Consider the following 25,538-nt stretch of genomic DNA (forward strand, 5'->3'; position numbering starts at 1 on the left):
ATTGTTTGTATACCACTGCTGTCATATATGTGTAGTGTGGCCCTTGTTTTATGTGTTAAGGTGCTGTTCTCTGAGGTGGTTCAGTGAAAATCTGTACATATAAAGGAAAGTACACAATCTAATGCTCTCAAAGGGGGTTTGTTGTTTGTGTGATGGCTTTAAAACACTACATCTGACAGTGGAGTGTATGTAACTTCAATTTAGACAAGAAAGACAAGACAATTTAGACAGTGCACATTTGTGGCAGTATTAATGAACCCTTCCAGTGATTTCCAAGATTTCCATGCACAATTAATATGCAAATGTTAAATGAAACATCAAAGTTAACTTTCCTTTGTTTTTAGGTTAAAAGAGGTATCTTATCAAAAGGTAAACATTACATTTTACAAGGCAGTGCTCATGAATCATGAACATTTTCAGATTTACTGAACTGACGGTCACATGCATAAAAAAGAGGCAGGATTATATGAAACATTGGTAAACATCACTTTGGTTTTAGGTTAAAAGAGGTGTGTTGAAGTCATTGCACTCTTAAAACAATGTCATGATGGACAGTTTCAAACAAAAGGGATAAAAATTGATGTCTTTTTTATTCCACGCATTCTTCTGCCTTTTTTTAAAAACCTGACGCCTACATTACCCTCAATGTAACTTGACTGCTGATTGCCAATTTGGATGGAGAGTGTTCCAGTGACACTTTATCAGATTTCGCGCAGCCCCCTCTGGAGTCACAAAAGGCTTTACACAACTTTTTTCACATATGTAGTTGAACTCCCAAAGACCTGTAAACAGACCTTGATTTGTGAGCAATATTACAATTACCTAACCCAAGCCCTAAACCCAACCGCAGAAAGCAATGGTACAGGAAGACACTATTGAAACTGGTGGGAAACACACTTCAGCACAGGAAAGGTTGAGAATCTTTTAAAAAAAAAAAATACAACATAAAATATTAACGTCTACTCACAACAAATTGGCAGATGCTTTTAGAAAAGGCGCAAGTACATTGAAAATATAGACCCTGCTGATGAAAGGAAGTTAAGAGACTCGCTCAAATATTTTGTTTAAATAATTAGATAAAAGGTCACAAAATCAGCAAAGACTCGAGGCAGCTTGTGAAAAACAGTACTGAATCACTAAATATGACATCCTGGGGTACGCAGTGAGGTTATTGTGAGGATCAACATTAAATTAATCCCCGACCTCCTAATCTGTTGTCGTCCCACAGTCACTGGTCAAGTCGTTGCACTGATCTGGTGGTGGTTGTGGACAGGTTCACCTGAGTCATGGCTGCAAAAGACAGATTCAAAATAAATCTGGACTTTTGATATACAGAATGATCCATGACTGTAACATTAACACCTTTATAAGTGGGAAGGAGAGTTCTACATAACCTGGAATACAGATTTTTAAACGTGGACCAGAACTGTAGATGTCCATGTTTCCAGCTCACCTGAGAAGTTAAGCTCATACTTAAAGCGCTTGGTGGTAAACGTCATGGTGCCCGACGGGTTCTGTTGGTACTGGAGCTCAATGTCCTGACTGGAAACGCTGCATAGACGGCAGCCCTACATGACAAAGGAACAACATGACACACACACTGTGATACTTATAATGAGAGGAACTCAACTCTTTAAGTATCATGTTGGACTCATATTACTGCTTTTTTAGCAATGCTAGCAGCGCGGCTCTAAGGAGGGCAATAAGCTGTATTTCAGCCTCACGGAGCTGCTTGCATGAGGATACTAATCTTACTAAGGTATTTACAGGATTTAGTGCTTCACAGTTCTGGTTTTCATCAACAAAAGAAAGTCGAGTCTTACTTTGGAATAATCTTTCCATGTTCCATCAATATCCAGAAACTGCCATCGTGGCTGTGTGCCCCCACTGAAGAACAGAGGAATTCAAGTTGAAAACATTCATTATACAGACTGTTTGCATGTTGACTACTGTCAAATGAACTGAGCTAAGCAGATCTGGGAGAGTCAGACAAAAATAGATATATAACGTTAGTTAGCAGACAATGAATTTACAAATGGATAGGGAATACACCTTAAAGTTGCTAATCAAGGGTTTTTGCCTTTTAAGAACCCCTAATATGCCTTAATAACACCTTAAATTCATTAATTTAATTTCTTATATAGGCGCTTTTCAAATTGAGGGTTTTGATTTTCGCCTTTTTGAATGAATTCATGTTTGGTATTTTTTCAGGGGCAAATTAAGGATTCATTTGTGGTGTTTTAAGGAATTCTCGTCTCATGGTGAAATGTTTCTCCTGACCTGCTGTGCTGTTGACTCCCATTGTCAGCAGTCCTCCTCACTGCTCTCTTAGTCCCAATTTTGTCGTTGACTTGACACATTCCTGCGATAAACCAGTGTAGGCAGAGTTTTAGTGGCAAATTAAACTACTGTCCTCAACAAAAGCAAAACGATTGACTGTTTTGGTTAAACCGAAGAGCAGCTTTGTAGTTTGTGTGTGTGTGTGTGTGCGTTACTTGAAAAATCCAGGGTGTACGAAAATCTTCTGATCTTGAAGCGTAGCTGACCCTGTGGATTCAGCTGATATTGTCTCTCAATGGCCGCACTGTCGTATGAACATACCTACACACAAATACAAATATGCACAAATAAGTCCACCTTATAGAGGAATGAACTGAACTTTAAACAAACCACCGTGAAGGAAATCCTGTATGTGAGCTAGCTGGAAACAGCTGGAAATGTACATATTTTATACTGAATTCATTAGAACATTATTGATATTATTTACCAGGAAAAAAGAAAGTTACAACCACCTGAAATTGTTGGATGCCCTACTTACATACGCTTGGTATTCTGTCCATTCCCCTTCTTCTGCCATGAACTCCCACTTGTAGCCTCCATCAGTGAGCTGGGAGGAGGAAGCTGTGGGAGCAGCTGAGGTGGAGTAAAAGCTGCAGAGATATGGAGAGACAAACTTTTATACAGGGGCTTGGCACAACTTATTGACAAAAATCCTCCCAGGTAAGGCTGTAGAGTGCATAACATACTGTCTGAATGCAGGAAAGAAACATTTATGGTCAAAAATAGGAATGTTACAGATGGAAAGTCTTACCTCCCTGTGTTGGAAGTGAATTTCGGGCGCCTGCGCACATTCCTGCACAGACCTGTGGTGATGTTTGTTTGGGTCATGGCTGCAGAGTAAAACACCACCAGTTAGATTTAGCTGTTTAAAGACACATTTATTGAAATTAACAAGCTCACACACTCAAAATGATATACATCACATACCAGAGAAGTTGAGTGTGTAGCCAGTCGAGCCCACAATGAAGCTGAAGATCCCCCGAGGGTTCACAGTGAACTGACGCTCGACATCTCCACTGCTGATAGAGGAGGTTAACATGCCGGAGCTCTGAGGAAGAGGAGGAGAAAACACATTCAGAGTGTGAAAAACCCAGAGTATCAAATGAAATTGATGCTTTTTTAGATTTTCCTCACCTGGGATCCATATTCACGCCACAGCTGGTCATCCCTGAAGTACCAGCCTATGTCCTCCGCCTGGCCCTGAGGCAGCAAGCTCTGTCTCTGCACCTTCAGAGCTGCATTTAGAGTCTGTAACTTATCAAAGTCTATGTACACCTGCCTGTGGAGACACAATGGACAGCTTTATTAACCCTTAATAATCTAAACACTGTTTCAAAGGCTGTTCCACTCTGCAACGAATGCTCAAACTTTCCATTCAAATACCTCCAGATTATACGTAAGAGTTTCCTAAATAAAACAGTTCAACCTTAAGATGAATTTTCTACGATTGTCAGACAAATGACAAACTGAAAGAAAAACAAATAATCCTTTCACGCAAAGTCAAATGAAGATGAAGACGAGACCAGTAAAAATCACAACACTGACCCATGGCTCGTGTTGATGGTGATTCCTTTAGCTCCAGGTTGGCAGTAATGGGTCTCGATCACGTGGTCGTTGTCAATTCGCAGCCACTGATGTCCAACTGACAGCTGCCACTCAAAGTGTTTCTCACTGACTGTATAATAGGAGAACATGGGATCTTATTATGCATTTATGTACTCTCTTAATGACCAACGACCTTTACTGTCTGGGACAGTGTGGAGCTAATTAAGTTAGTCAAGGCCAGCGGAGGAATGTAACGATTCGACTGACAGAAAATGAATTGGCAGCTGTTTTATTAATCATTTAAATGTCACTCTGGGCTCTGGGTGATTGTGACAGCAGTTCTGTCTCTTTCCTTAAGTTTTAAAAAACAATCAATAGATGAATTGAGAAAAGAATCAGCAGATTCATCCATAACCAGCTACAACAGTCACATCCTGCGTTTACATGAATGCCTGAGTAATAATAATCTAATGATATAATAGTATAGTAACAGTCACAGGGGACATTGTTCTGCATTACTTTAACTTTTAACACTTTAAGTACATTTCTGTGATACTTACATACTTTTACATAAGTAACATTTTCAACGCAGGAGTATTTGTACAGTGTGGTATTAATACTTTTATTTAAGTGAAGGATCTGGATACTTCCGCTGGTGCAGCACTGCCTCGGATCATAAAAACAGGAACAAACCGGAAGTTAATGTAAGCAAATGTCTGAAGTCGTGGACAAAATGTCCAAGAAGTGTCCTCGTTATAACTCTATATCATTTTTGTTTTTTTGATGTATTAGTTGGTTGGAAACTCACTGTGAGTCAGTTCTGACCAGAGAGGCAGCTAAAATGCTAAAATGCAGTCATTCACGTACAAAGAAGTAATTCAATAATAATAATAACAACAAATAAACTACAGCGTCGTGTCACACAGACCTGAAGCCCCCAACGAAGAGTTCACCTCCTCTTCACTCTGTAAGCAACAAATACAAATACACAAACATCAAAGTGTGAAACGCCACTTTCTTTAGTCCAAAGTGATGTCGACTCACCATGCTGTCAGGAAAATACCTTGTAAGAATAACAACAAAAAGGCGAATTAAACAAACGTAAACAAAGCTAAAAATCGACTTGTCATTTAGATAAAGACATAATAGTTTCTTTAAATCCTCTTTAGTTGCTCCAACTCAGAAACCGGTGTGAAGGTTTCATTCCACCAGGTTTTCTTTCACTTTCTCTTCTCGGCAACGAAACCTCCAACAACGTGACTATCTGTCATTTTAAAAAGAAAAGCTTTGCTGGTCGTCTGTTGGCCTTTATTTTGGTAGAATCATTTTTAAATGAATCGTAATTGCAGCCAGTCAGCACACAAGTCACATAATGATGCATGTGACTCTAAACAAACCCTCTAACAGGCAAATATGAGGTGATTTTGTAATTCTATATTTGACTTCCGGTGACACTTTCTATCTGTTTATTCATTGTCATTGTCGCAGTTAAGTGATTACTTTGTTTACATGGATTTGTTTACAGAATGGCATGGCTGTGGAAATTCTATAGCTAATTAAAAATATGAAAATGTAGGGCAAAAATAAATGTAGGTTCACCAAAGTACTGATATCATGTCTTATTGCTTCAAAAATAAACAACAACAAAACAAACATTGGGTGCATTTTTTATTTGCAGTCATTTTTGATATCCATTACAGAATATTTAATAGACGAATAAACCACACGATCCAAGATTTGACCAATCGTAATGATAAAAATGATATCAATTAAATGAATAAGTGCAGATTATAGGTATTTGTTATTGCATAATGTAAACATGTAACTGAGACATGTAAAACACCTCAAAGGCAACGAGCATAAGCAGCATTGTGTCGTTTATAAATTCAATTTGCATTAGATTAGGTTATAAATTATTCAGTGCTGTGATATCATAAGAGGCAGCATGATATGTAATGTAAAACATTTTGTGTGGTTATTTCAAGTGTATTAATCCTGCAGTTTATTTTCTTCAGATTTGGCCACAAAACAATGATTACCCCCCCCCCCCCCCCCCCCCATGGCAGTTAGTCTGTGTATGTATGTGCCAAACAATGATTTTGTATCAGGCAAGTTGGTACATTACATAACCTGTGCAAGTTTATCAGACAGCATTTAGGTGCGAGTTAGTAAACTTCAAAGCCTTTTCACACAATCCCCCATAGCAACTAAAATCCTTCAATATTCCTTTCTAATGTGAATATTAAGTATCCCATAAGGACACCGATGTAGAGCCAAATCTGCTAGAGCCAAAAATAAAAAAGGATGCTCCAAACCCCCAAATGAATGAAACTCTGATTACAATGATTGCATAAAGCATGGTATTGCACAATTGATTGTAGAATTTCTCCTTGAGGTGTTCGGGGTCCCCGTTCATGCTCATACCAGCACACGTCTGACGTTGCACGTACGCTTGGTTGTGAGGTTGGTTTGGGTCATTGCTGTGAGAAAAAAAAAAGATAAATAAATGCTCTATTTCGTGTTTCAGGATTACTATTTAAGGAAGTTCTCAAGATTCTTCATACTCTTCTCTGTAACGCTTTCTTTTACGGGGCCATAAATTCCTCATCATTTCCTCATAAGTTTTGTGGAAAGAACTTTATAACTTGGCACTAATAATGGGTAACAATAGAGACAGTTTTGAATTAATTAATTCCAATAAAACAAATAGAAATTTGCGGTTTTACAGGGGTTATGTGCTAGATCTATTTCTTTGCCTATTTTCTTTGCAGTGACCAGAACATGTCATATTCATTCTTCATTTTTTGATTAAACAAATATATAATGTGTTAATGAGTGAACTTTGGAGGTTCTGGTAGGTGGATTTTTTATTAATCATGGACAGAGCCAGGCTAGCTGTTTCCCCTTGTTTCCAGTCTTTATGCTAAGCTAAGCTAAGGTAACCTACTGCTGGCTTTAGCATCATATTTACCGTACAGATGTGAGAGTGGTATCAATCTTCTAATCTAAAGCAAATAAGTATATTTCCCAAAATATCACACTATTCCTTTATGTTCGGGTGTAGTCTAGAGACTGAACATGCAAAAATGTGAAATGTGTCTACAGGTTAGCATACAAGTCAACTTATGTACGGAATAAAGTCTCTAATAATACAACACTAATAACTGTCTCTATTTTCCACATCATTAGAACTAAATTAGTTATTTCCAATGAGGTTTCAAGAAATGATTAGGAAATAGTGAGCACGTAAAATAAAGCGCAGTATTTAAAACACAACTCCACCTCCAAGGTCCAACTTGTAGGGGTCTCTGCCCACTTTGAACATCATGGTGTCCCGGGGATTTTGCTTGTACTTCTTCTCAATGTCCTCACTGTTTATTGAGCATTCACTTGAAGTTCCTTTCTGCTGAAACAAGGCCATTCAAACCATCATGGTTTATCTTAGCACAAAGATTCTCCGATAAATGTACCCTCCACTCTGCAGATAACGTACCCTGTGTTTGAACACATGCCATCCAGTCTTTCCCTCAAATTCCCACTGTGGTTTGCTGCCCATTGAAAGATTCTGGAAAACTGATTGTGCTTGAGAAGCTCTGTAATGACAACATCAAATTACGGATTCTGTCACAACATTTAAAAGGATCAGTTTAACATTTGGGGAAATACGGTCATTCACTGTCTCTCCAAGAGTTAGATGAGAAGATTGATACCACTCTCAGATGTCTGTATGCTACAAATGTAGCTGGAGCCAGCAGCAGCAGGTTAGCTTAGCCTGTTTCCAGTCTTTATGCTAAGCTAACTGGTTGTAGCTTCAGAGTGGTATCAATTCTCATCTAACTCTCTGCAAGAAAACGAATAAGCGAATTTCCAAAATGTCAAATTATTCATTTAAAATCATTTGGAAATCTTTTTATTTTAACTCAACGCTCTCCACGCTGATGCAGCTTATCTAACTATCTCAATAATGTTTACATATTTATTACTAACTAGACTTAAATTTGCCCAGTTTGCCCACTGAACAAAATCCAAACTCACCCAGACTGTTGGCGGTACAGTGGTCGACGAGTAACCTTCCTCTTTTTCTTGTTACCCACCTGTTGCATGTCTAACAAACAGCAAAAAGAAAATAAAACTCACAATGTTCTACATGTGGAATTTAGTTGTGTGAAGGTTTCGTGAGTATAGTTCACCTCTGAATTTGATCTCAAGGGAATCACCACCGATGCTGAAAGTAAAGGAGCCTGTTGGGTTACTCTGGAACTTCCTCTCTATGTCAGCGTTCTTCACAGGACTCTGGTTGCCCTTCGAATCCTGTCAAATAAAATAAATATTCATGAACAAACTGACCAAGAAGATATTAAGCATTTTGATTATGTCACACTTTATTTTACAAAGTTAGGACTCAGTGTACTTTTTCACACACAAAAAAAAGATTTGATTATTTAATTCCATCTACCTTGTCTCCATACTTGATCCACTTACGACGCAAGGTGCAGTACCAGGCCCACATAGTTTTTCCATCATCCAAACGTCTCACTCTCAGACTCTTTCCATACACTCTCATCCTGTTAAAATCAATACTCACTGCCCTACAGAGGGAGACAGGGAATGAGGGACAAATCATGGACCAGTTTCTGTCCGTCTGCTCTCAGAAAACCTTGAAGCGCTGTGTTTTTAGCTCTTACCCGTAAGGTGAATTGTAGATTTTAATGCTTTTGGTGTGGGGCAGCGCGTACTGGGCCTCGATAACGTGATCATTACTAACATCCTTCCAGCCCTTTCCGTCATTCAGCTGCCACTGGAAGAATCGGCCATCAGTAAGCTTCAGGTCTGGTAAAAGAAAAAAGAGACAAAATATAGATTTTTAAATTGACATTGAGCCAGTTTATCTACTGAACAACACAAACAACAATGCTTGCTGACACATTCACCAAAACAACTTAATCAGATATTTTGATAATATCAGATATTTAGTTTTTAGCTTGTTTCACTCCCCCCAAGTGGCAAAAACAAAACAAAAAAACAATGACAGCAGCTTTAAGTAATCCAATTTAGCTTTTATATGCTTTTTAAACCTTCTAAATATGAATTGTTTGTTTTCTCTCATGCATGAACCTCTGATTTAACCACTTCCCCTTTCATTTTTACTACAGGAGAGATTTTTGCTCGCTAATTATAGCAGGGATCCAAAAGAAACATCGAGGTTTCAAACTTTAAACTACATTTTGCCCCTTTTGGAGCAAACTAGTCCAGTAAAGTCAATCTTATTTATATAGCTCAAACACGTCTCAGACAGAAAACAAAAAAAGAAAACAGACAGAGGAAACAGTAGTTAAATAGAATTACAATATTAGGCAAATAACGTATAAGACATATATTATTAAATACATATTGAGTATAATAAGTTAAAGGGCTTCCAGTGTAAAAGTGTTTGAAATTAGGCTGTGAATCAGAAGCAAAGACCATCCATTCAATCTTTTCTCTCTTGCTCTTCCTCACCTCCAGATGTTGGCGGGTGCGAAGCCCTGCTGCTGCCACCAGAGGACGGCCTCCCTCCTCCGGGGTGGTTCAGCTTACAGTTGGCCCCGTATTTACATTTGTTTTCCAGGGCATACTTGCAGACGTGCGAGTATTTGCACCTTCCTCCGTCCCGACAGCCACCGCTGTTGTAATACTTGCAGGGCTCTTTCCTGTTAGTCTTAAAAAGGAACATATGGACGATTTAAGAGAAGAAGAAGAGTAAAAATGTAAGTTGAAAAACAAATGGTGGTAAAAAATGGCAGTAAACCCATGGTTAAAGTGGGTTCGTCTTCTTTGTCCAGAAACAAACCTGAGACTCCACTTCTACATCTGAAGGTTCGTCACTGTCCGACTTATCACTGATGTCAGATTCACTCTCAGAAGTGCTTTCCTCGTCAGAGTCTAGAGAGAATGAAAAACACATCAAAATGTTTACATGTGAAGGGTGAACACTTACAATACTTCCCATCCAATACATACAATCTGAATATTCACTTCATGGCAAAAAGTATAAGGACAGATACTTTTCCAACGTTTGCAGCAGGGCTGGTTTTCATTGTTTGGGCTCTAACTAAAGTAATTCTTAATGCTACAACATATAATGATATTTTCAGGAGTGCACATCAAACTCTGTGAAAACAGTTTAGGGAAGGCCATTTCCTGTTTTAACAAAGCAACGCCCTTGTGTGGAAAGAGAGGTCCATTGGCAAATAGTTTGTTTACTTTGGAAGAACTTGATTACCACGCACAGAGCCCTGACCTCACCCCTGAACACCAACTGAGAGTCAGGCCTTATCGCCCAACATCAGCGGCTGCCAAATCCCTGAAGCCAGGTTCCCAAATCAGCAGAGCAGAGGCTGTTGTTGATGCATATTTATGCTCATGTTTTTCGTAATGAGATGTTCAACAGTCACATATGGGTGTTATGTTCGAGCCCATATTGTCTCTTCATCAGGTACAGAGGCATTTTCAGCCAATTTGGGCTCAAAACTTTGGACTCTCAAATAGTTAGAGTAAACGAATTAATGATGCGGGCATAGTCCTGTATTGATTTTATGCCTTCAAATAAGGTTATAACGTCAACAGTGAGGTTGATGAACTGATTTATTTACCTTTATTGAACTTTATACCTTCCCTCTTATTCTGTTGCTGTCCGGCTGCTCTGTGGTCTCACTGAACTACTATCCGTTATATATATATATATATATAAATTTATTAATTTGAGTAACAAATAGTAGTAAAGCAGTTAACAAATAAATTAGAGTTTAGAGACCGAGTTTAAAAGGAAGTTTAAGTGTAGGTCTACAATACCGTAATGTGTTTATGTGCTGTCCCCTGCTGGCTGTGTATAATGTGGCCCTGATCTACATATGAGAAAATATTTGAATAATTTAAGTTAGATTATAAGCGTACCTGCTATTTAACGCCGTTAAATGAGAAATGACAGTAAAGCGTGATTTTTAATATATAGTTTAGTTGGATGTAGATGATCCATAAACGAAAATGAAACTACTTTTACAACAAGTTACATAAACTATGATCGCACTTATGATAAATCTCTGTGATCTACCCGAGTGTTCAGAGCTGCCCTATTCCCATTGTTTTATTTTTTTATTATTATATGATATTATATCAGTAAACCTATTGGGTTTTGGTTCGGTATCAGGATCTACCATAACTCTAAATCTCTCAGACATACAGCGGCCACAAACACCTCTTTTTATGAGGACAAAAAAGCCACGTGTGGTTAAAACACAGTTAACACAACAGTTAAATACAAGTACATAGCTATATTAGTATAATATTCAACAGTTACTTACTATGAGCAGACGCCATTGTGCAGACCACAATATACTTTCGATTTCATCGGCTGACTCTCTATATATATCCAAGCCCGCCGCACCCACCCCTTGTTTGCCAAGAGCCTGGTCCTGCTGAAATTGAGATGAAGACATGAAGAAATCATAAAGTGGGGTAATACCGTGAGCACTGATTATACATATTAGATGTACCTCCAATCTCCAGAATCCAAGACACGGAATTAACTTGTCCAAAGGATTTATTTTTATTTTTCAGCCAACAAACACTTCAACAGAGGAGCATGGTATCTGTACAACCAATAAAAGTGTTATTATAACCCTAATAGAGGTTAAATTAATCAATAAATTAATAAATGTGTTTTTATTTGTCCGCAAAGTTCCTTGTAAAGTGTATATTGTAGTGTGCTAAACCTCCACAGCGCTCGATGGCGATAGAGAGCTGATTCCGGCCCCGCTTCTACAGGTGGCGGTAAAGCGCTCTGTTAAAAGCAAGAGAAGAAGAAGAAGATAGGGTCCCTCTAAAGGAGGAACGAGTTGTCTTTTCCTACGAAGGGCACTTGGTGAAAAGGCTAAAACGAGGAACACTAAATAGAAACAATGGAATTCCGGGATCACTGTTACACGAGCACCATTTATGATAAAGTCAGCCCCTTGGAGTTCACATATAAAAGTAAGTATAGGCGCCACGAAATGTCATGTTTTAATCAAGCTAGCTAACGTACACACAGCTTAACTGGAGTTAGCTAGGGCGCCTAGCAAGTGTGCTCCTCTGTGAAATACTGTATGCAGGCTTTCATTCATCAAGTGAATGTTGTGAACCCACGTTTCCACCTGTAACGTAGGTTGTATTTGTCTAAAAGAGCATAAAGCAACGCTGAGGCAACAAACAACACTAAACTAAGTTAATGCACTAACAGTGGATTGATAGTGACAAGTTATTCTAAAAGGGTGAGCTGGTTAGAGGAGTTGGAATGTAGTTCATAATATAATAGGCTGAAATACATAGTATGCTTATGCTTATGTTTTATAAGTGGAGAATTGTGGACTGGCAGTTTTTTTTAAACTACATTTTTCAGCCACCTCCATTCAGTCATTTCTAACTTTTTTTCCCCCTCACTCTCTTTTTTTAGTGAGCTCAAAAGAAATTGAAGACTTTGTGAAGCTGAGGGTTTCGAATAATTACCTCTTCTCTGGAAGAAGAAATACTTCAATGTGGGCATGGAGGTATGCCAGCAAGTTGAAGCTCTGAGACTTGTGAAAATATAAAAAGTATGTAGTTGCATGAATAGGAATATGATGTTTTTTCATGCTGTCTTTCCACATTGATTAATCATTAATTTTTAAATGTCAGAAAATGTGAAAACTGCTCATCACAAGTTCTCAAAGCCCAAGTTGACATATCAAAAAACAGTGACTTTTCTTTCTTTTTTTTACTTTTAAAACAATTACTTCAACGATTAATAGATTATTTAAATAGCTGACGATACATTTTACAGATCAACTAATTGTTTCATATATATTGTATATCTAATGTTTATGTGTGTTATTAAGATGATTATATTTTCAGGGCCATCCTGAAACATTTGGGCTTGCAACACAAGATGACCCATAGTCAAGCATCCAAAAAATGGGAAAACATGAAGAAGAGATACAAGGTACAGTTTTTTTTTCCTGAGATTTACAGTATCAAGCATTATGATACTATATTTCCATTTTGATTCATTGCTCTCTCTGCCTCCTCAGGAGCTGAAGAACTCTCCAGATGGGGGGAAAGCGCTCCCTGAAGTGTGGCCTTATTTCAGTCTGATGGACGATGCCATGGAGGGTCGGCTGGAAGGCAACGCCCCCATCCTAAAGGCCTTCCCCAACGATAAAGATTTCTTACCCTTCTCCAAACCCAAGAAGAGGAAGGTATCCATGGTGATAAACTCCCCTGCGGCTCTGTCAGCAGACGGGCCAGAGATCGAGGTTTCCCTGACTGCAGATGAGGATGGGGAGGAGAAGGCGGTGCACGCGGGAAGCCAGGAGATAGATCGCATCATGCAAGAGGTGGAGCACGAGAGGAACATGATGGACAGCGAAAGACAGGTGATGGAAAGGGAGAAACAGGTGATGGAAAGGGAGCAGCTGGTGCTTCAGAGGGAGAGAGCGGTGCTGGATAGGGAGGTCGCCGCTCTGGATCGAGACAGAGCCTCGCTGGAGAGAGAGAGGGCAACAATAGAGAGAGACAAGGCAGTGATGGAGAGGGAGAGGGCGTTGGTGGAGAAGGACAGAGATGCCGTGAGACACGACCAACTGGCTCTGGAGCGAGAGAAAGCCAGCCTGGCTTTCTCTCGCTCCAGAGCCAGTCTGCTTTCTGCCCCCAAAGAAAAGACTGAGGAGGTTACAGAGGACAGCAGCATGGTGAAAGACTCAGATGGCACGGACAGGAAGGAGCGGTTCTTCAACTTGTTTGAAAAACTTATCAATAATTTTTGATTCATGGGGTTTTTCTGCCCAAAACCTTCCCTGACAAAACATGTTTCATATTTCTGAGGAGTTTTCCCCTCTGCTTCAAAATGTACAATATACTTAAATTCTAACCTATAAGTTGTGAATGAAAACGTTGAGCCACTCCTTGTTCGGAGAGGTCTTCAAAACAACTTTATTCACTTGTGGTTATTCCATACAGAGCACACAATAGCAAGCTATTAGCATTATTCTTAAACCCATCCACAATCAAAATCAACAACCCCCCTCCCAAATCAAACAATAGTCTTTAGTTGATTCACTCTAGACATTAGAGTCTTCGATATAGGCTATTGTGCATGGTTAAAACATCACTTTTTTTGTAATATACCAAATATTGCAGTTCATGTAAAAAATCTTTTTTTCAGAATATATATTTTTATATTACAGTACAGACTTTACAACAAATGATTGTGTTTAAATGCGTCTTTTATTGCATTAGATACTCAATTTACCTTCCATTAAGCTCCAGCTTCAATAAGTTTATGCTAGTATACATTTCCAAAGTGTTAGATTTGTCATTAATATTAATATTTTATTTTTACAAAACAAACATATTTAAACAATATTACTGGTTGTTTTTGTTTTTGCCAGTCATGAACAGACACTAAACAGAAACGCACATGCCATTTGAGGGTATTAATAAACTGATTTCTCCGAATGCTGCCTATTGTTTACTCTTAATCAAGTTGTGGAACAGTTTGGCTTTTGAGAAAGTTCTTGTTTGTATGTGTGTGTATTTGTATGTGTGTGTACATGCATTTTGTTAGGTGAGGGAATGAGTGTGATCGTTTCAGTATGTATGTATGTGTGTTGTTGTGTTGCACCTGGCATAAAAATCTGAACAACAGGAAGAAGGGGCAGTAGAGCGGTGTATATGTGCTTGATCACCAAATTCATGTGTTTGTGGATGTTTGAATTTCCACACAGAGTTTACTGATCTGTAGTTTACGTCAGCAGCTTTTATGACAGTTTTGAAATACATGTTCGTAATTCATTGATTGTTTGAGGAGTCATAAATGGTATGCATGTCTGTGTGTGTGGTTTAATGTGTCAATATGTACAAAGATGTGTGCATGTGGTTGTATTTGTGGGAGTCAGTGTGCAAGAGAGTAGGTATGTGTCTGTGTGGTTAGATGAGATCCCCGATGGGTATACGAGGCAGGCAGACGTAAGCCTGCGGGGTCCTGCTGAGGTTGATGGGGTTGCCGTCCAGACGGATGTCCTCCAGTGCGTTCCTGATGTAGTTGAAATCTTTCAGGTTGCAGAACGTGTCCTCGTGCATCATTTGAATATTGTTACGCTGCGATAGAAGATAGAGCAGGATACACAATGAGACATAATCTCCATCCATGTTAGACTTGCTTTGATGAAACTCATAATGGAGAAATTATAGAATAGAGAATGTAGAGAGTATTGACAAATCATTCTGATTCTTTGTAAATACTGTGAGGTTACACAGTTATCATATCTCAGAGGCCAGTTTGGTGCTGAGAACCAATTCCAAAATTGAACTGAATCCAGGTTCCTAAGAATATCTGGATTTATTCAGTCAGTTATTCAGCTAGGTATCAAATATGGTAAAACTTAAGGTTTAGCTCTTTGAATGTCAGTCTTTGAGTTTTAATTCTTAAATATTAAGTTATTTGTAACAATTTCAATTTGTTGTAAGCAAAACCTATTTAAATTAAAAAAATATATTAAATTATTACAATATGACACTGGCACAAAAAACGATCGTATTCCAGAGGCCACACTTATTGCGACTGCCTGAAAGGATTGTTTGGGAGAAGTTACACCTTTCTCATTCTTATTGGTTCATGAAGTTTGGTGACATCATATAATTTCAACATAGCTTCACCCACTTCAACATGAGCAGAGATCTAATCAGACACAACACCTGTAATCATTTATGATTCCAGATTTTCATCTTTAAATCATTTAAATCATCTTTTCATCTTTTCAAATTAGAACTATACAGACATTTAACTCCAAGAATGCAAAGAACCTGCATTATGCTTGGAACATTTCACTGTTCAGTGTTGACCAGGGGTGGGGAGTGATGAGACATGAGGCAAAGCAGATATACCTGTAGGTGTAGAGATCGCAGGCTGTCTGGTAGAGGCACAGGGATGTAATCAATGTGGTTGTCTGTTAGGTACAGGTACAGCAGGCTAGTCATATCCTGGATACAAAGAGAAAAGATATAAATCATTATTGGTCCATTTTTGGACAGAATTCCTAACACACTTAAAAGATAGTATTGTTGTCATGGACTGAATACCAGTATCACAAGTACTCTGAAATGATATAAACACAAAACAGAATCCTTAAAAGCACTAAAGCAGCACTATGTTGTGTGTGAGGGAGACTGTCTGATACTGGATGTCTGAGGTTTATACAAATACTGATATCTTAGAATGAATAAAATCCCATTATGATCTATTAATATTACTTACTAAACTTGATTTAGTGTAAATATATAGGCACTGTATATCTGCATCAAGCTTTATTGGTTGGGCTCGAGTGTGTGACAGTAATTTTAAGTATGAAAGGTGTACATACTTTGAACGCCTCATTGTGAATACCCTTGGTGACAATGTTGTTATGGCTGGCATCGATCAGGCTCATGGTCTCTGGGAGAGCAGGCAGCTGTGAGATATGATTTTCTCGAATCACCAGCTCCTCCAGCTCAGGCAGACCCAAGAATGCTTTGTCATCGATGGACGTTATCTCGTTGGCGGTCAAGTCGATCCTCTTCAGCTTGTCTGGAAGGAGGCAAAAAAACACACTCTGAAACACTGATATCAGTGTTCACTGACAGCTCCACTCCAACATCAGTCAAGTTGAGGGTACGATTAAATGCCTGACATTCACCTTCATGTTTGGTTCTGAACATCACTCTAATATTCCTACATTTTCATTCAAACAGGAAACATACTCATGAAGGCGAAGTCGGACTTGTTGATCTTGGTGATTCTGTTGTAGCGGGCATAGAAGTGAGTGGTGTCTTTGGGAAGAGGTGGTACACTATCCAGCTTCAAGTCATCACAGTAGACCGAACCACCAAGGCACGTGCACAGCAAGCAAGTGGGCATACCTGGAGCACATGGATAAGAAGAAAGGGAAGAGGAGAGGGAGGGAATAAAACATGAAAAAGTAAGAGGCAGTTGGTAGTTAATACTCAAAAAACCCAACAGGTCCTACGCCAGGGAAAAGTCAGTCAAATCCGGATTCAGGATATCAGGGTTTTGCAGATTGTTCAAAGGGGAAGTGAGATTTTTATCATGCTTTTCTGCATTCAATGCCTGTGTTGTTCAATACTGACCTTCCCTGTCAATCACAGGCTCATCAGGCTCGTCAGGCTCTTCAGGCTCTGGCAATCCAGAGCTAACTGACCCTTCTACACTGCCAGTACCCTCCTGAGGGGTTTCTGGTGTAACTGGAAGCAGCCCCTCCTCTTGTTAGAGACAAGATTAGGTGTTAAAGAAACAGGTTAGATCAGCATGGACGTGGAACAGGAAGTTTGGCAGTCAGTAGCCCACTGTTTGCCGCAGTGATAAGTTACATACAGTGTATTAGTGTTAACCAAGTGTTTATGGCATTTAACTGATGAATGGAAGTTAAATGAAAATGACCTTTTGATGTTAATAACATGAAATGTGATCTGCTGAGTGGTTACAAACAATATGCTGGTTAGCAAAGAACAAAAAACACTCTTGTGGGTTTGGGCTTTTGTTTCAGTTGCCTCCATGGTGGTCTACGAGGCTAGATAATCACAGTGGAATTGGTATACACATTTATGTGAAAATAAGTCCTGTAGTATATAACTCAAATCATTGCTCAAGTAATGCTACTATCCTTTTTCCACAGACAAAGGGCCAATGCTGGAGCCAGTTCCCACAATAAATCCTGCATCATTCTAAGCATTTTCAAAAGATTAAAAGGTGCCCTGTAGAGTTTCTTGTAAACAAACAAAAGTTATGTTTACATTATTGTTTCTCACAAAAACACATATTGTGTATTCCTGAAGTTTAACAAACATGCCGGCTTTGCTTCTGGTGTTTTTTCTGCTGGCCCCGCCCAAATGTTCCCATAGGCCTTACATTAGGATGACGTCATGCACATAAAAATTGCTTTTCTAGGCTCAAGGGAAGTTTTACAAATACAAAACAAGACAAAACTGACAAGGGCTGGTTCATAAAATGGTTTATTGGCTCCCTGGCCCAGCATTGGCACTGGCCGCTTGTTCATCAAAAGTATTCACTTTTTGGTATACGTTTTGGTGTGTGAGATTTAGTTTTCACCTTGCCTTTAACATATCTCACACCAGTCTAGATTAGATACTGACCTTTATCAGTGTCAGGGACCAGAGTTACCTCAGGGACCTCTGCGTCTCCAGAGCCAGAGACACCAGAAGTCCCAGAGGCTCCAGAGATCCCTAAATCTCCAGAGGCTCCAAGATCCCCAGAGGCCCCTGAGGTTCCTGAAGCTCCTGAGAACTCCCCAGAAGCACCTGATGCCTCGCTGGGGGTAGTCTCGGTAATGAGGGGCAGCTCCTCCTCTTGTTAGAGCCAAGGGTTGGGGTTAGGAGACATGAGATTAGGAGGGTGAGGGGTGAGATGGACAATCAATCAACCCATTAACCAATCAGTCACACTCACATTTTAGATGAGACAGGAGGTTAGGAGACTATGGGTAACACAAGTACAATGGCACACAGTAGAACAAATAAGTAAGATAACAAGCAAAAACATCAACATTTAACGCAGTTAAATGGAATTTAAGACAATAAATCAACATAAATCACAGAGTAAGACAGGTTATTGCTACACAGAAATAGAGTTGCCACAAGCCTTACTAACAGACATCTGCTTTTTAAAAGTACTAACCTCCAGACAACAATGTTATCCCTGAGTCCCCGGACTCACCAGAGTCCCCAGAAGCCCCAGAGCTTCCGGAGGCCCCTGAGATCAAGAGATCTCCAGAGAACCCAGAACCAGACTGGTCCCCAGACGCTCCAGAGCCCAGGGCGAGTTCAATGGAAATCCCTCCAGAGCCAAGGTCCCCAGAGGCTCCGGAAGCTGTGGATCCCACAGTATCTCCGGATCCTGAGAGATCCCCAGATATCAAGAGATCCCCAGATACCAAGAATTCCCCAGATCCCCCAGAGCTGAGGAGCTCCTCAAAGGCTCCGGAGATCAGGACAATGTCACCAGAACCCCCAGAGGCACCGGAGACCAGTAGGTCCCCTGAGCCTCCAGACCCAGAAGCCCCAGAAGCTCCTGAGGCCCCAGACCCTACCGAGCCCCCAAAATCGCCGGAGACATGAAGGATGTCAATGGGCGTCAGATGCAGCTCCACCTCTTGTTAGAGACAAGATTAGGTATTAATAAACAGACAGATGAAACTGAAAAGGATCATTAATTGGGTTTGGAGCTCACAATGATGATTAGGTTGGTGAAAAATGGACACAGTGATTGAAAAGGACACATTTAACCAATGACAGCTAGTTAAATGGAAGACATGCACATGGAAAAGATGTTTGCTGAAGATGCAGACGATGAGTTTAGAGACTAAATTCATTTATCTTTCTTTTGGATGTTTTGTCATTATGGGTGATGCTGCTTTTACAACTCCACAGGCCCAACCAAGAGCAAGACCCTCTCTTAAGCCAAGTGAACTTTGGATATCAAGTGTTTATGGGTGTGTAGCCCTAAAAGTGTGTGCTTTTTCAGACCTTTCTGTGTGTCTGGGCCCATGAGAACCCCAGATCCCCCTGAACCCTGAGGGATGAGCTGGGGTTTTAGGGGCAACTCTTCCTCCTCCTCCTCCTCTGCTTCTTGCTCCTCCAACGAGGCCTCGGGTACGGGGTAGTTATAGTCAGGTGGGGCCAGTGTTCCAATCTCTATCTGAGGGAAAGACAGCAGCAGTGAATCAAAAATGTATGAGAATTTGACTTGAGATCAAGCATCAGAAAAGTAATATTTAGTCTGATATAATGTTTTTCTTAGTCTGTACATGAAATACAACTCTAAAAACATTTTATAGGACAAAATTGGCATTTATGTATGCAAGATGTTGACAGGGAAAGTAAGTGTTAAAAATCTGAATCTTTTGCATCTGTTAATTTGTCAAAATCTACATCTCACAGTCATTTCTGACAACCAACTTCAATAGAACTGTACAATCGTGTAACTGCATGGAGATACATAAAGAAAAAAGCCAATGTCCCGTCCTGTACGTTGACACTAGTAAAGTATCTTTCTATAATTCCCTTTTGGGTGCTCCACCATGACCAAATTTGAGATTTAAGTCAAACTGACGTTAATGGTGCTTGTGATGTCGCAAGAGAAAGAGGATAGGTAGAGCAAATTTCCTGTATTTAACCCCACTCAGGTAGAAAACATGACAGAGTGTGGGAGGCTTGACTAAGTAAAAAAATAATCTATGACCTCTGTGATCATCATAGGACAGATACAGTATGATGTGTATGAATTTGGCATTGTCATCAGGTAAATTGTGCCACAAAGATTTTAATTTGCCAGAATGATTGAAAAAGTCTAGACCACAAATGAATGCCCAAAGCATGCCTGGACAGGCGTCGGCCTGCTCATCACAGATATTTTCCCCTTTCATTCATTTCCATTCACAGCAAGGTGTTATTCACGGGTGAAGTGCTGGTGTCAGATTTGTTCTTGGACCTTAGTGCATCTCATCATGTAATAAATTCAAAACAGTAAAACAAAACAGAAGTATCCAGACCTGAGACATCACTGTATCATGAACCAAAACGAGACCCATGAGAAGATCTGCAGCTCCACTATTTTCACCACTAGATGGCAGCAAAGGGTCCATATTTAAGTATTCAGAGGGTAACAAAAGAACACTGACAGATATCTTGCCATCCAATGTGCCACAGGGAAAATAGCCGTATATCTCCTTGGTTATGAACTAATTAATAATGGAGGGATTCTTACAAATCAATTGGGTTTTTTTTTTTTTTTTTTTACAGGAAATGATCGTTTTTTAATCCAGTTCAACTAATTCAACTTCCGACATTTAATTTTGTCGTTTTTACTAAAATGTTTTCAAATCATTCCACAATGTGAATAAGCAATATATGTTTTACATATTTACTTCAACACATTGGGCATTGTGCTAAATGCTCAACCTGGTAGTCAGTTTAGGGGGCCTTGGATAAAGTTAAGGACCACACAAACTGCAGAGGGTACATCTAAGGACTAAAGCGCACAATCTCATTTCAAAATATCAAATTACTTTACAAACAAAGCATTAGCACCTTTGTTTATTAAATAAGCCAGCATTTCAGTTTATGTTGGGAAATAAATTAAAAGACAACTCTGCCAAACCAACCAAGCTTTATGAATTACAGTGCTTTTGGGTTTCTTCATTAAAAGCTTTAGGTTTATCCATATAGTATTATGATTAAATCTACCGTCACAGCAGTTGCTCTTTGATGTTTTGGTGTTTGATCAGACCTGCAGTTCTATCTTTCGCCAGACGAGGGCAATGAACCCCCACACACCGCCACAGGTAATACCTGACACTCTCTGACGCCCGACAGGCTGAGTCAACCCTCCAAATAGGGAATGGTCCTTGTGGAACCAAGACACACATGGTAGCAGCAAGAATCCATATTTTAGTCTTTTCAGCTACTTTCAACCACGGTAACCAGATGTCAATAAGCCAAGAGGTATCACAAATGAATGCATATCAGTACAATCACATCAAGTCAAACTAAGTACAGCCTTTAAGTGATAGGTTACAAGAAATATAACTGACTAAAAGTCATGCAGAGACATTAAATGCAGCAATGAAGAGATGTCCAGCACATTTTAAAGCTTGGCAGAGACACAGTTTGGGATACAACAAGGTAGGGCATTGAAAAGTCTTGCACAGAGTTAGCTCACTGCAGCTCTCCCCTTCATTTCCCCCTTTCCCCAAAGCAAACATATACACCCGAGGGGAAAGAAGAGGCGAAAGGCTGGCAACCAAAAATACTGAAAAAAAAGCTCTGGAAACGGCATGGGAATACAGAATGCACAGGGAGAGATGTTGAATGTGAACATCAGGCTGACGCCAAATGTTATGTTGCTGCTGCAGTACAAAGTATATCAATCAGTGGATGCATTCAACAAGGTAAGGGGAGCTTCAAAATGCTAAAATAATAAAAGACTTGGTTCACCAGCTGCATCCTTTACAACAAACAAAATGACAAAATGATTTGCTAAAGTATCCATCATCACAATGAAATTTGTAGCACCAGGACATCACCCATCTCATGGTTTATCCCCACATACTGTACAGCATGTACAATATCAAGTTGATTCATATAAAGTCTTGAGTCCAAAGAAAAGCAATGTGTCAAATTTTGAGCCACATTTATGAGGTCTTTAGCCTGGAACAGATGCCAACAGAATCTCTGCACTGTAGCTTAAAGGATTAGTTCAACATTTAGGGTAATACGCTTACTCACGTTCTTGTCGAAGGTTAGATGAGAAGATTGATACCACTCAAGTCTGGATGAAATATATGAATGCCAGCTACAGTAACTTCCTAGGCGATGGCAAGACTCCAGGAAGTCACTGAGCCCAACCAAGAAATAGTCTAACACATAACCCCTTGTTAAACCGCAACGTATCGTTTTTACACTTTTTCCGTCTTTTTTTAATTGACCAAACAAAATATACCGAGTTAATTAGGTGCTGGTATGCAGATTTTGTTGCAGCTGGGCAGAGCCAGGCTAGCTGTTTCCCTCTGTTTCCAGTCTTTATGCTAAGCTAAGCTAACTGGCTGCTGGCTGTAGCTTCATATCTAACGCAGGGACAATTTCAAGTACTATATATAAGATTATGATACTAATTATTGGATAAGCTAACATGCACATTTAACATGTATTTATTTAGTTGCTTTCCAAGTGGAACGAACGAAGTACTACAGCACAAACAACAGCTTCAGACATGACTGACTTTAATACCTGAGATAATTTCTTTGACACAGTCTCAACAACTGGATTACCATATATAGTGTACAGGTGTAAATGTTATTTTGTCAGCCAGCCCTAGTACAAATAAAGTAAATACCTGCTGCAATTAATTCAACCAACTTGTTGATGTTATTGGTTGAAAGACAGACTGAATGTCTTGGTCAAAGAAGATGGATGTCTAAATGGATCTAAAATTGTGTGATTAAAGCATTTGCAGAGACTTTTGAATGCAGCAGACTGAAGACGATTTGCTTGGATAACATCGAAGATGGGCCTTTACTTCTCTCAAAAGAGACAGGCCCTGAGGAGAAAGACGAGAAATACCAACAGATGGATGTGGAAAGTAAAGAGTCAGCATTCCAGAGGCATGGAGCTCATCATCGCTTCATTTCTCTCCTGACATCTGATGTGTGTGTGTGTGTGAATAAAATCCATTTAATCCCCACTCTTCTTAAGCAACCAGTCTCTCTGAGGATCTGCCCACTCACCTTTAACTGTTTTGTCTACAAAACAAAGTGATACTTGTAATGTGTTGTGTCTCAACACATTACAAGTATCACTTTGCAAACGCTGCAAATCACAACTTTATTCAGGATGAGAAAGATTCTAGTAACTCTAATTATTCTGTTTCTCCTCTTCCTGCTCCCACAGACTCCCACAAAACCTTATGCAATGTGTTGTGTCATATCCAGTCTTGTTAAACAGAGAGACATTATCAAAGCCATTCGTCTGCGACACATTACAACTTTCCCACACTGAGCTCTGTCATGTGTAACACCCAGCTGTAAAGCTCTGCACACCAGACTTTAATGATTGTAAATTTAGGCAAAAGGCTGTGGTTGCACCTTTTTGTAACACTGGATGACAAAATGATTCACTGCTTTATGTTGTTTCTTCTACTACATCTTGTCCAATCTGCTAAATCTGCATTTTATTGTGGGCTTGCTTAGATAACAACAGTGGTTCAACCCACATCAGGTTTAACTTAAAATGCTGGCTCAGAAGAAACCAGTTCAAAATCCAAAATGGACGATTTTCCTCGTGCCATCTTGACAATGCCTTGGCTTGATTTCCTTGTTATAAAGAGGTATAAACGGGAACATGAATGAGGCCATCCCAGCATGCCCTGCAGGCTTGCCACATCACACTCAACTTGAGTTGATTTAAAGGGCACTTCTGGAATCCATCATCCAGTTTGTAACCCTTTCTGCCTCCGTTCTTTGAGTAGAGTTTGAGTTGAATGAGAAAAGAAGTAAGTCTCAGAAGGCACAGCAGTCCTTGAGTTTTGCTCACTACAGGAGGTCTTTCACTCTAAGTAACTAGTAACAACAGGTTACACGTACAATGAAGTGATCCCACAGCAGCTTTATGAAGAGAGTTTACGTTATATTCAGTGAAGGAAAATGATACAGATAATGCTCCATCTGTGTTTCCTGTATTTTTCTTCTTTTCTGTACTGCTGGTAATATATATTTTGATTGATTGAATGTATAGTCAAAATGAAATCATGCAACTTGTATGCAATCCGCACACCAAAAAAAGCAATCTGCTCTGGTCCAAAATATCGTTTGATTCCACGCATGAAAACGACTCCAGATGCAGAAGAATTCCGCCTGTGGAGATTCTAGGCCATGTAACTTAAATGGTGGCTGGCCAAGGTATAAAAGTGAAATATTTTGGCCACAACAGTGCATGAAGCTGGAAAGCAGTTTGTCCATTTTCCAAACGGCCGTAGTTGGTATCAACAGGATGCCTGTCTGCCTCCATGAACCTGGTGACCTTGGTTTAAAACCAGCCAATTCACCAATATTACAGAATCCCCTCTGTAATCTGAAGGAAAGCTTGTCTTCTGGGAACAGCCTGCATGTTTTAAAATGTGAGCTGTGTATCAATCAATGTTGATATGACATAAGTTATGTTTTTTGTCTGTCTCCACAAGCTTTCCAGCGATCACTCAATTGGGTGACATGAACATTATACGTAGCTCAGAAATGTGTCTTTTAGCGATACATGATGCAGTGTACAGCATAAACAGACCACGTCAAATGATTAAATTGATCCATGACCCAATTAATTTACTTGAACTGCCAATTAAAGGTGACAAAATACAAACTGACTGCAGCTCTCTAAATCAGGAGGTGAAGAATTAAGATAAATGTGACATGTCGTAATGCCAGGGAATAACTGCATTAAACACAAGTGTTTCCTTAGTAATGAACTGTACAATTAAAGGCCAGGGTATCTGGACGGTATTCTCTTGTCCTTACTGATTGACCGATGCAGTTTCTTACCTGAGGATCATCAATTGTCAGCCCATCTTCGTAGTCGTAGATATCCTGGTTCTCCAAATTTAAATGATCTAGATCCACATCATAGTTGGCACTGTCGTATGAGTCCAAGTCCACTTGTCGGGAAAATCTGGGGCTGGCCACCACCGCTTTGAGGACGAAGAGTCCCAACACGAGCCGCACGAGCATCCTCATAGTCCACCTTGACACGGGCAGAGATGTAAAGTCAAAGGGGGATCGTCCATTCGAAGATTTACAATAGTAGATGCAGCACAGGACATTGCATGGAAACTAAACTCTCACAAGGTGAGTTTTCAGTGTTCAATTTGTTACTTATTGTCATTTGTCCCAGGTAACTAGCAAAATGCTAAGTTGAAAAAGGAACAAACATGCAGACATTTTACTTCTTGAAATACAAATGTGTGGCAAACTTAGAGGCACTGTCTCAGACAACCAGCTGGTTTACTTCTACATACAAACAAGCTGCATGTATGTATTAAAATATAG

General features: G+C 39.6%; 4 protein-coding genes across 5 annotated transcripts; 1 reads left to right on the forward strand and 3 right to left on the reverse strand.

Moving 5' to 3' along the window:
• Positions 1 to 222: 222 nt before the first annotated feature.
• LOC139305269 (protein mono-ADP-ribosyltransferase PARP12) lies at positions 223 to 5,076 on the reverse strand. 2 transcript variants are annotated; one of them, XM_070929217.1, is made up of 12 exons: positions 4,930 to 5,076; positions 4,814 to 4,850; positions 3,886 to 4,015; positions 3,475 to 3,619; positions 3,268 to 3,388; positions 3,092 to 3,170; positions 2,819 to 2,930; positions 2,496 to 2,601; positions 2,281 to 2,362; positions 1,824 to 1,887; positions 1,454 to 1,568; positions 223 to 1,290 (listed from the first exon to the last, which is right to left on the reverse strand). In XM_070929217.1, exons 1-12 carry the CDS (start codon positions 4,930 to 4,932, stop codon positions 1,229 to 1,231), a joined length of 1,056 nt encoding a protein of 351 aa, XP_070785318.1. In that variant the 5' UTR covers positions 4,933 to 5,076; the 3' UTR covers positions 223 to 1,228. The 2 variants fall into 2 exon arrangements, with proteins under 2 accessions (XP_070785318.1, XP_070785319.1); XM_070929218.1 differs by having other exon boundaries at positions 3,475 to 3,615; positions 3,882 to 4,015.
• Positions 5,077 to 5,929: 853 nt separating this feature from the next.
• LOC139304996 (protein mono-ADP-ribosyltransferase PARP12) lies at positions 5,930 to 11,266 on the reverse strand. Its single transcript, XM_070928930.1, has 10 exons — positions 11,226 to 11,266; positions 9,716 to 9,807; positions 9,385 to 9,583; positions 8,571 to 8,715; positions 8,342 to 8,474; positions 8,076 to 8,196; positions 7,921 to 7,990; positions 7,379 to 7,478; positions 7,168 to 7,288; positions 5,930 to 6,365 (listed from the first exon to the last, which is right to left on the reverse strand). Exons 1-10 carry the CDS (start codon positions 11,239 to 11,241, stop codon positions 6,304 to 6,306), a joined length of 1,059 nt encoding a protein of 352 aa, XP_070785031.1. The 5' UTR covers positions 11,242 to 11,266; the 3' UTR covers positions 5,930 to 6,303.
• Positions 11,267 to 11,822: 556 nt separating this feature from the next.
• On the forward strand, positions 11,823 to 13,703 carry LOC139305385 (M protein, serotype 24). The gene is made up of 4 exons (XM_070929357.1): positions 11,823 to 11,895; positions 12,356 to 12,449; positions 12,793 to 12,880; positions 12,969 to 13,703. The coding sequence occupies exons 1-4, from the start codon at positions 11,823 to 11,825 to the stop codon at positions 13,701 to 13,703; spliced, it is 990 nt and encodes a 329-aa protein (XP_070785458.1).
• Positions 13,704 to 14,865: 1,162 nt separating this feature from the next.
• epyc (epiphycan) lies at positions 14,866 to 25,220 on the reverse strand. Its single transcript, XM_070929143.1, has 9 exons — positions 25,035 to 25,220; positions 19,474 to 19,645; positions 18,626 to 19,099; positions 18,085 to 18,297; positions 17,062 to 17,193; positions 16,675 to 16,833; positions 16,299 to 16,501; positions 15,823 to 15,918; positions 14,866 to 15,036 (listed from the first exon to the last, which is right to left on the reverse strand). The coding sequence occupies exons 1-9, from the start codon at positions 25,218 to 25,220 to the stop codon at positions 14,866 to 14,868; spliced, it is 1,806 nt and encodes a 601-aa protein (XP_070785244.1).
• Between the last annotated feature and the right edge of the window lie 318 nt (positions 25,221 to 25,538).

This window comes from Enoplosus armatus, chromosome 22 (genome assembly GCF_043641665.1).
Source record: "Enoplosus armatus isolate fEnoArm2 chromosome 22, fEnoArm2.hap1, whole genome shotgun sequence".
Lineage (NCBI taxonomy): Eukaryota > Metazoa > Chordata > Actinopteri > Centrarchiformes > Enoplosidae > Enoplosus > Enoplosus armatus.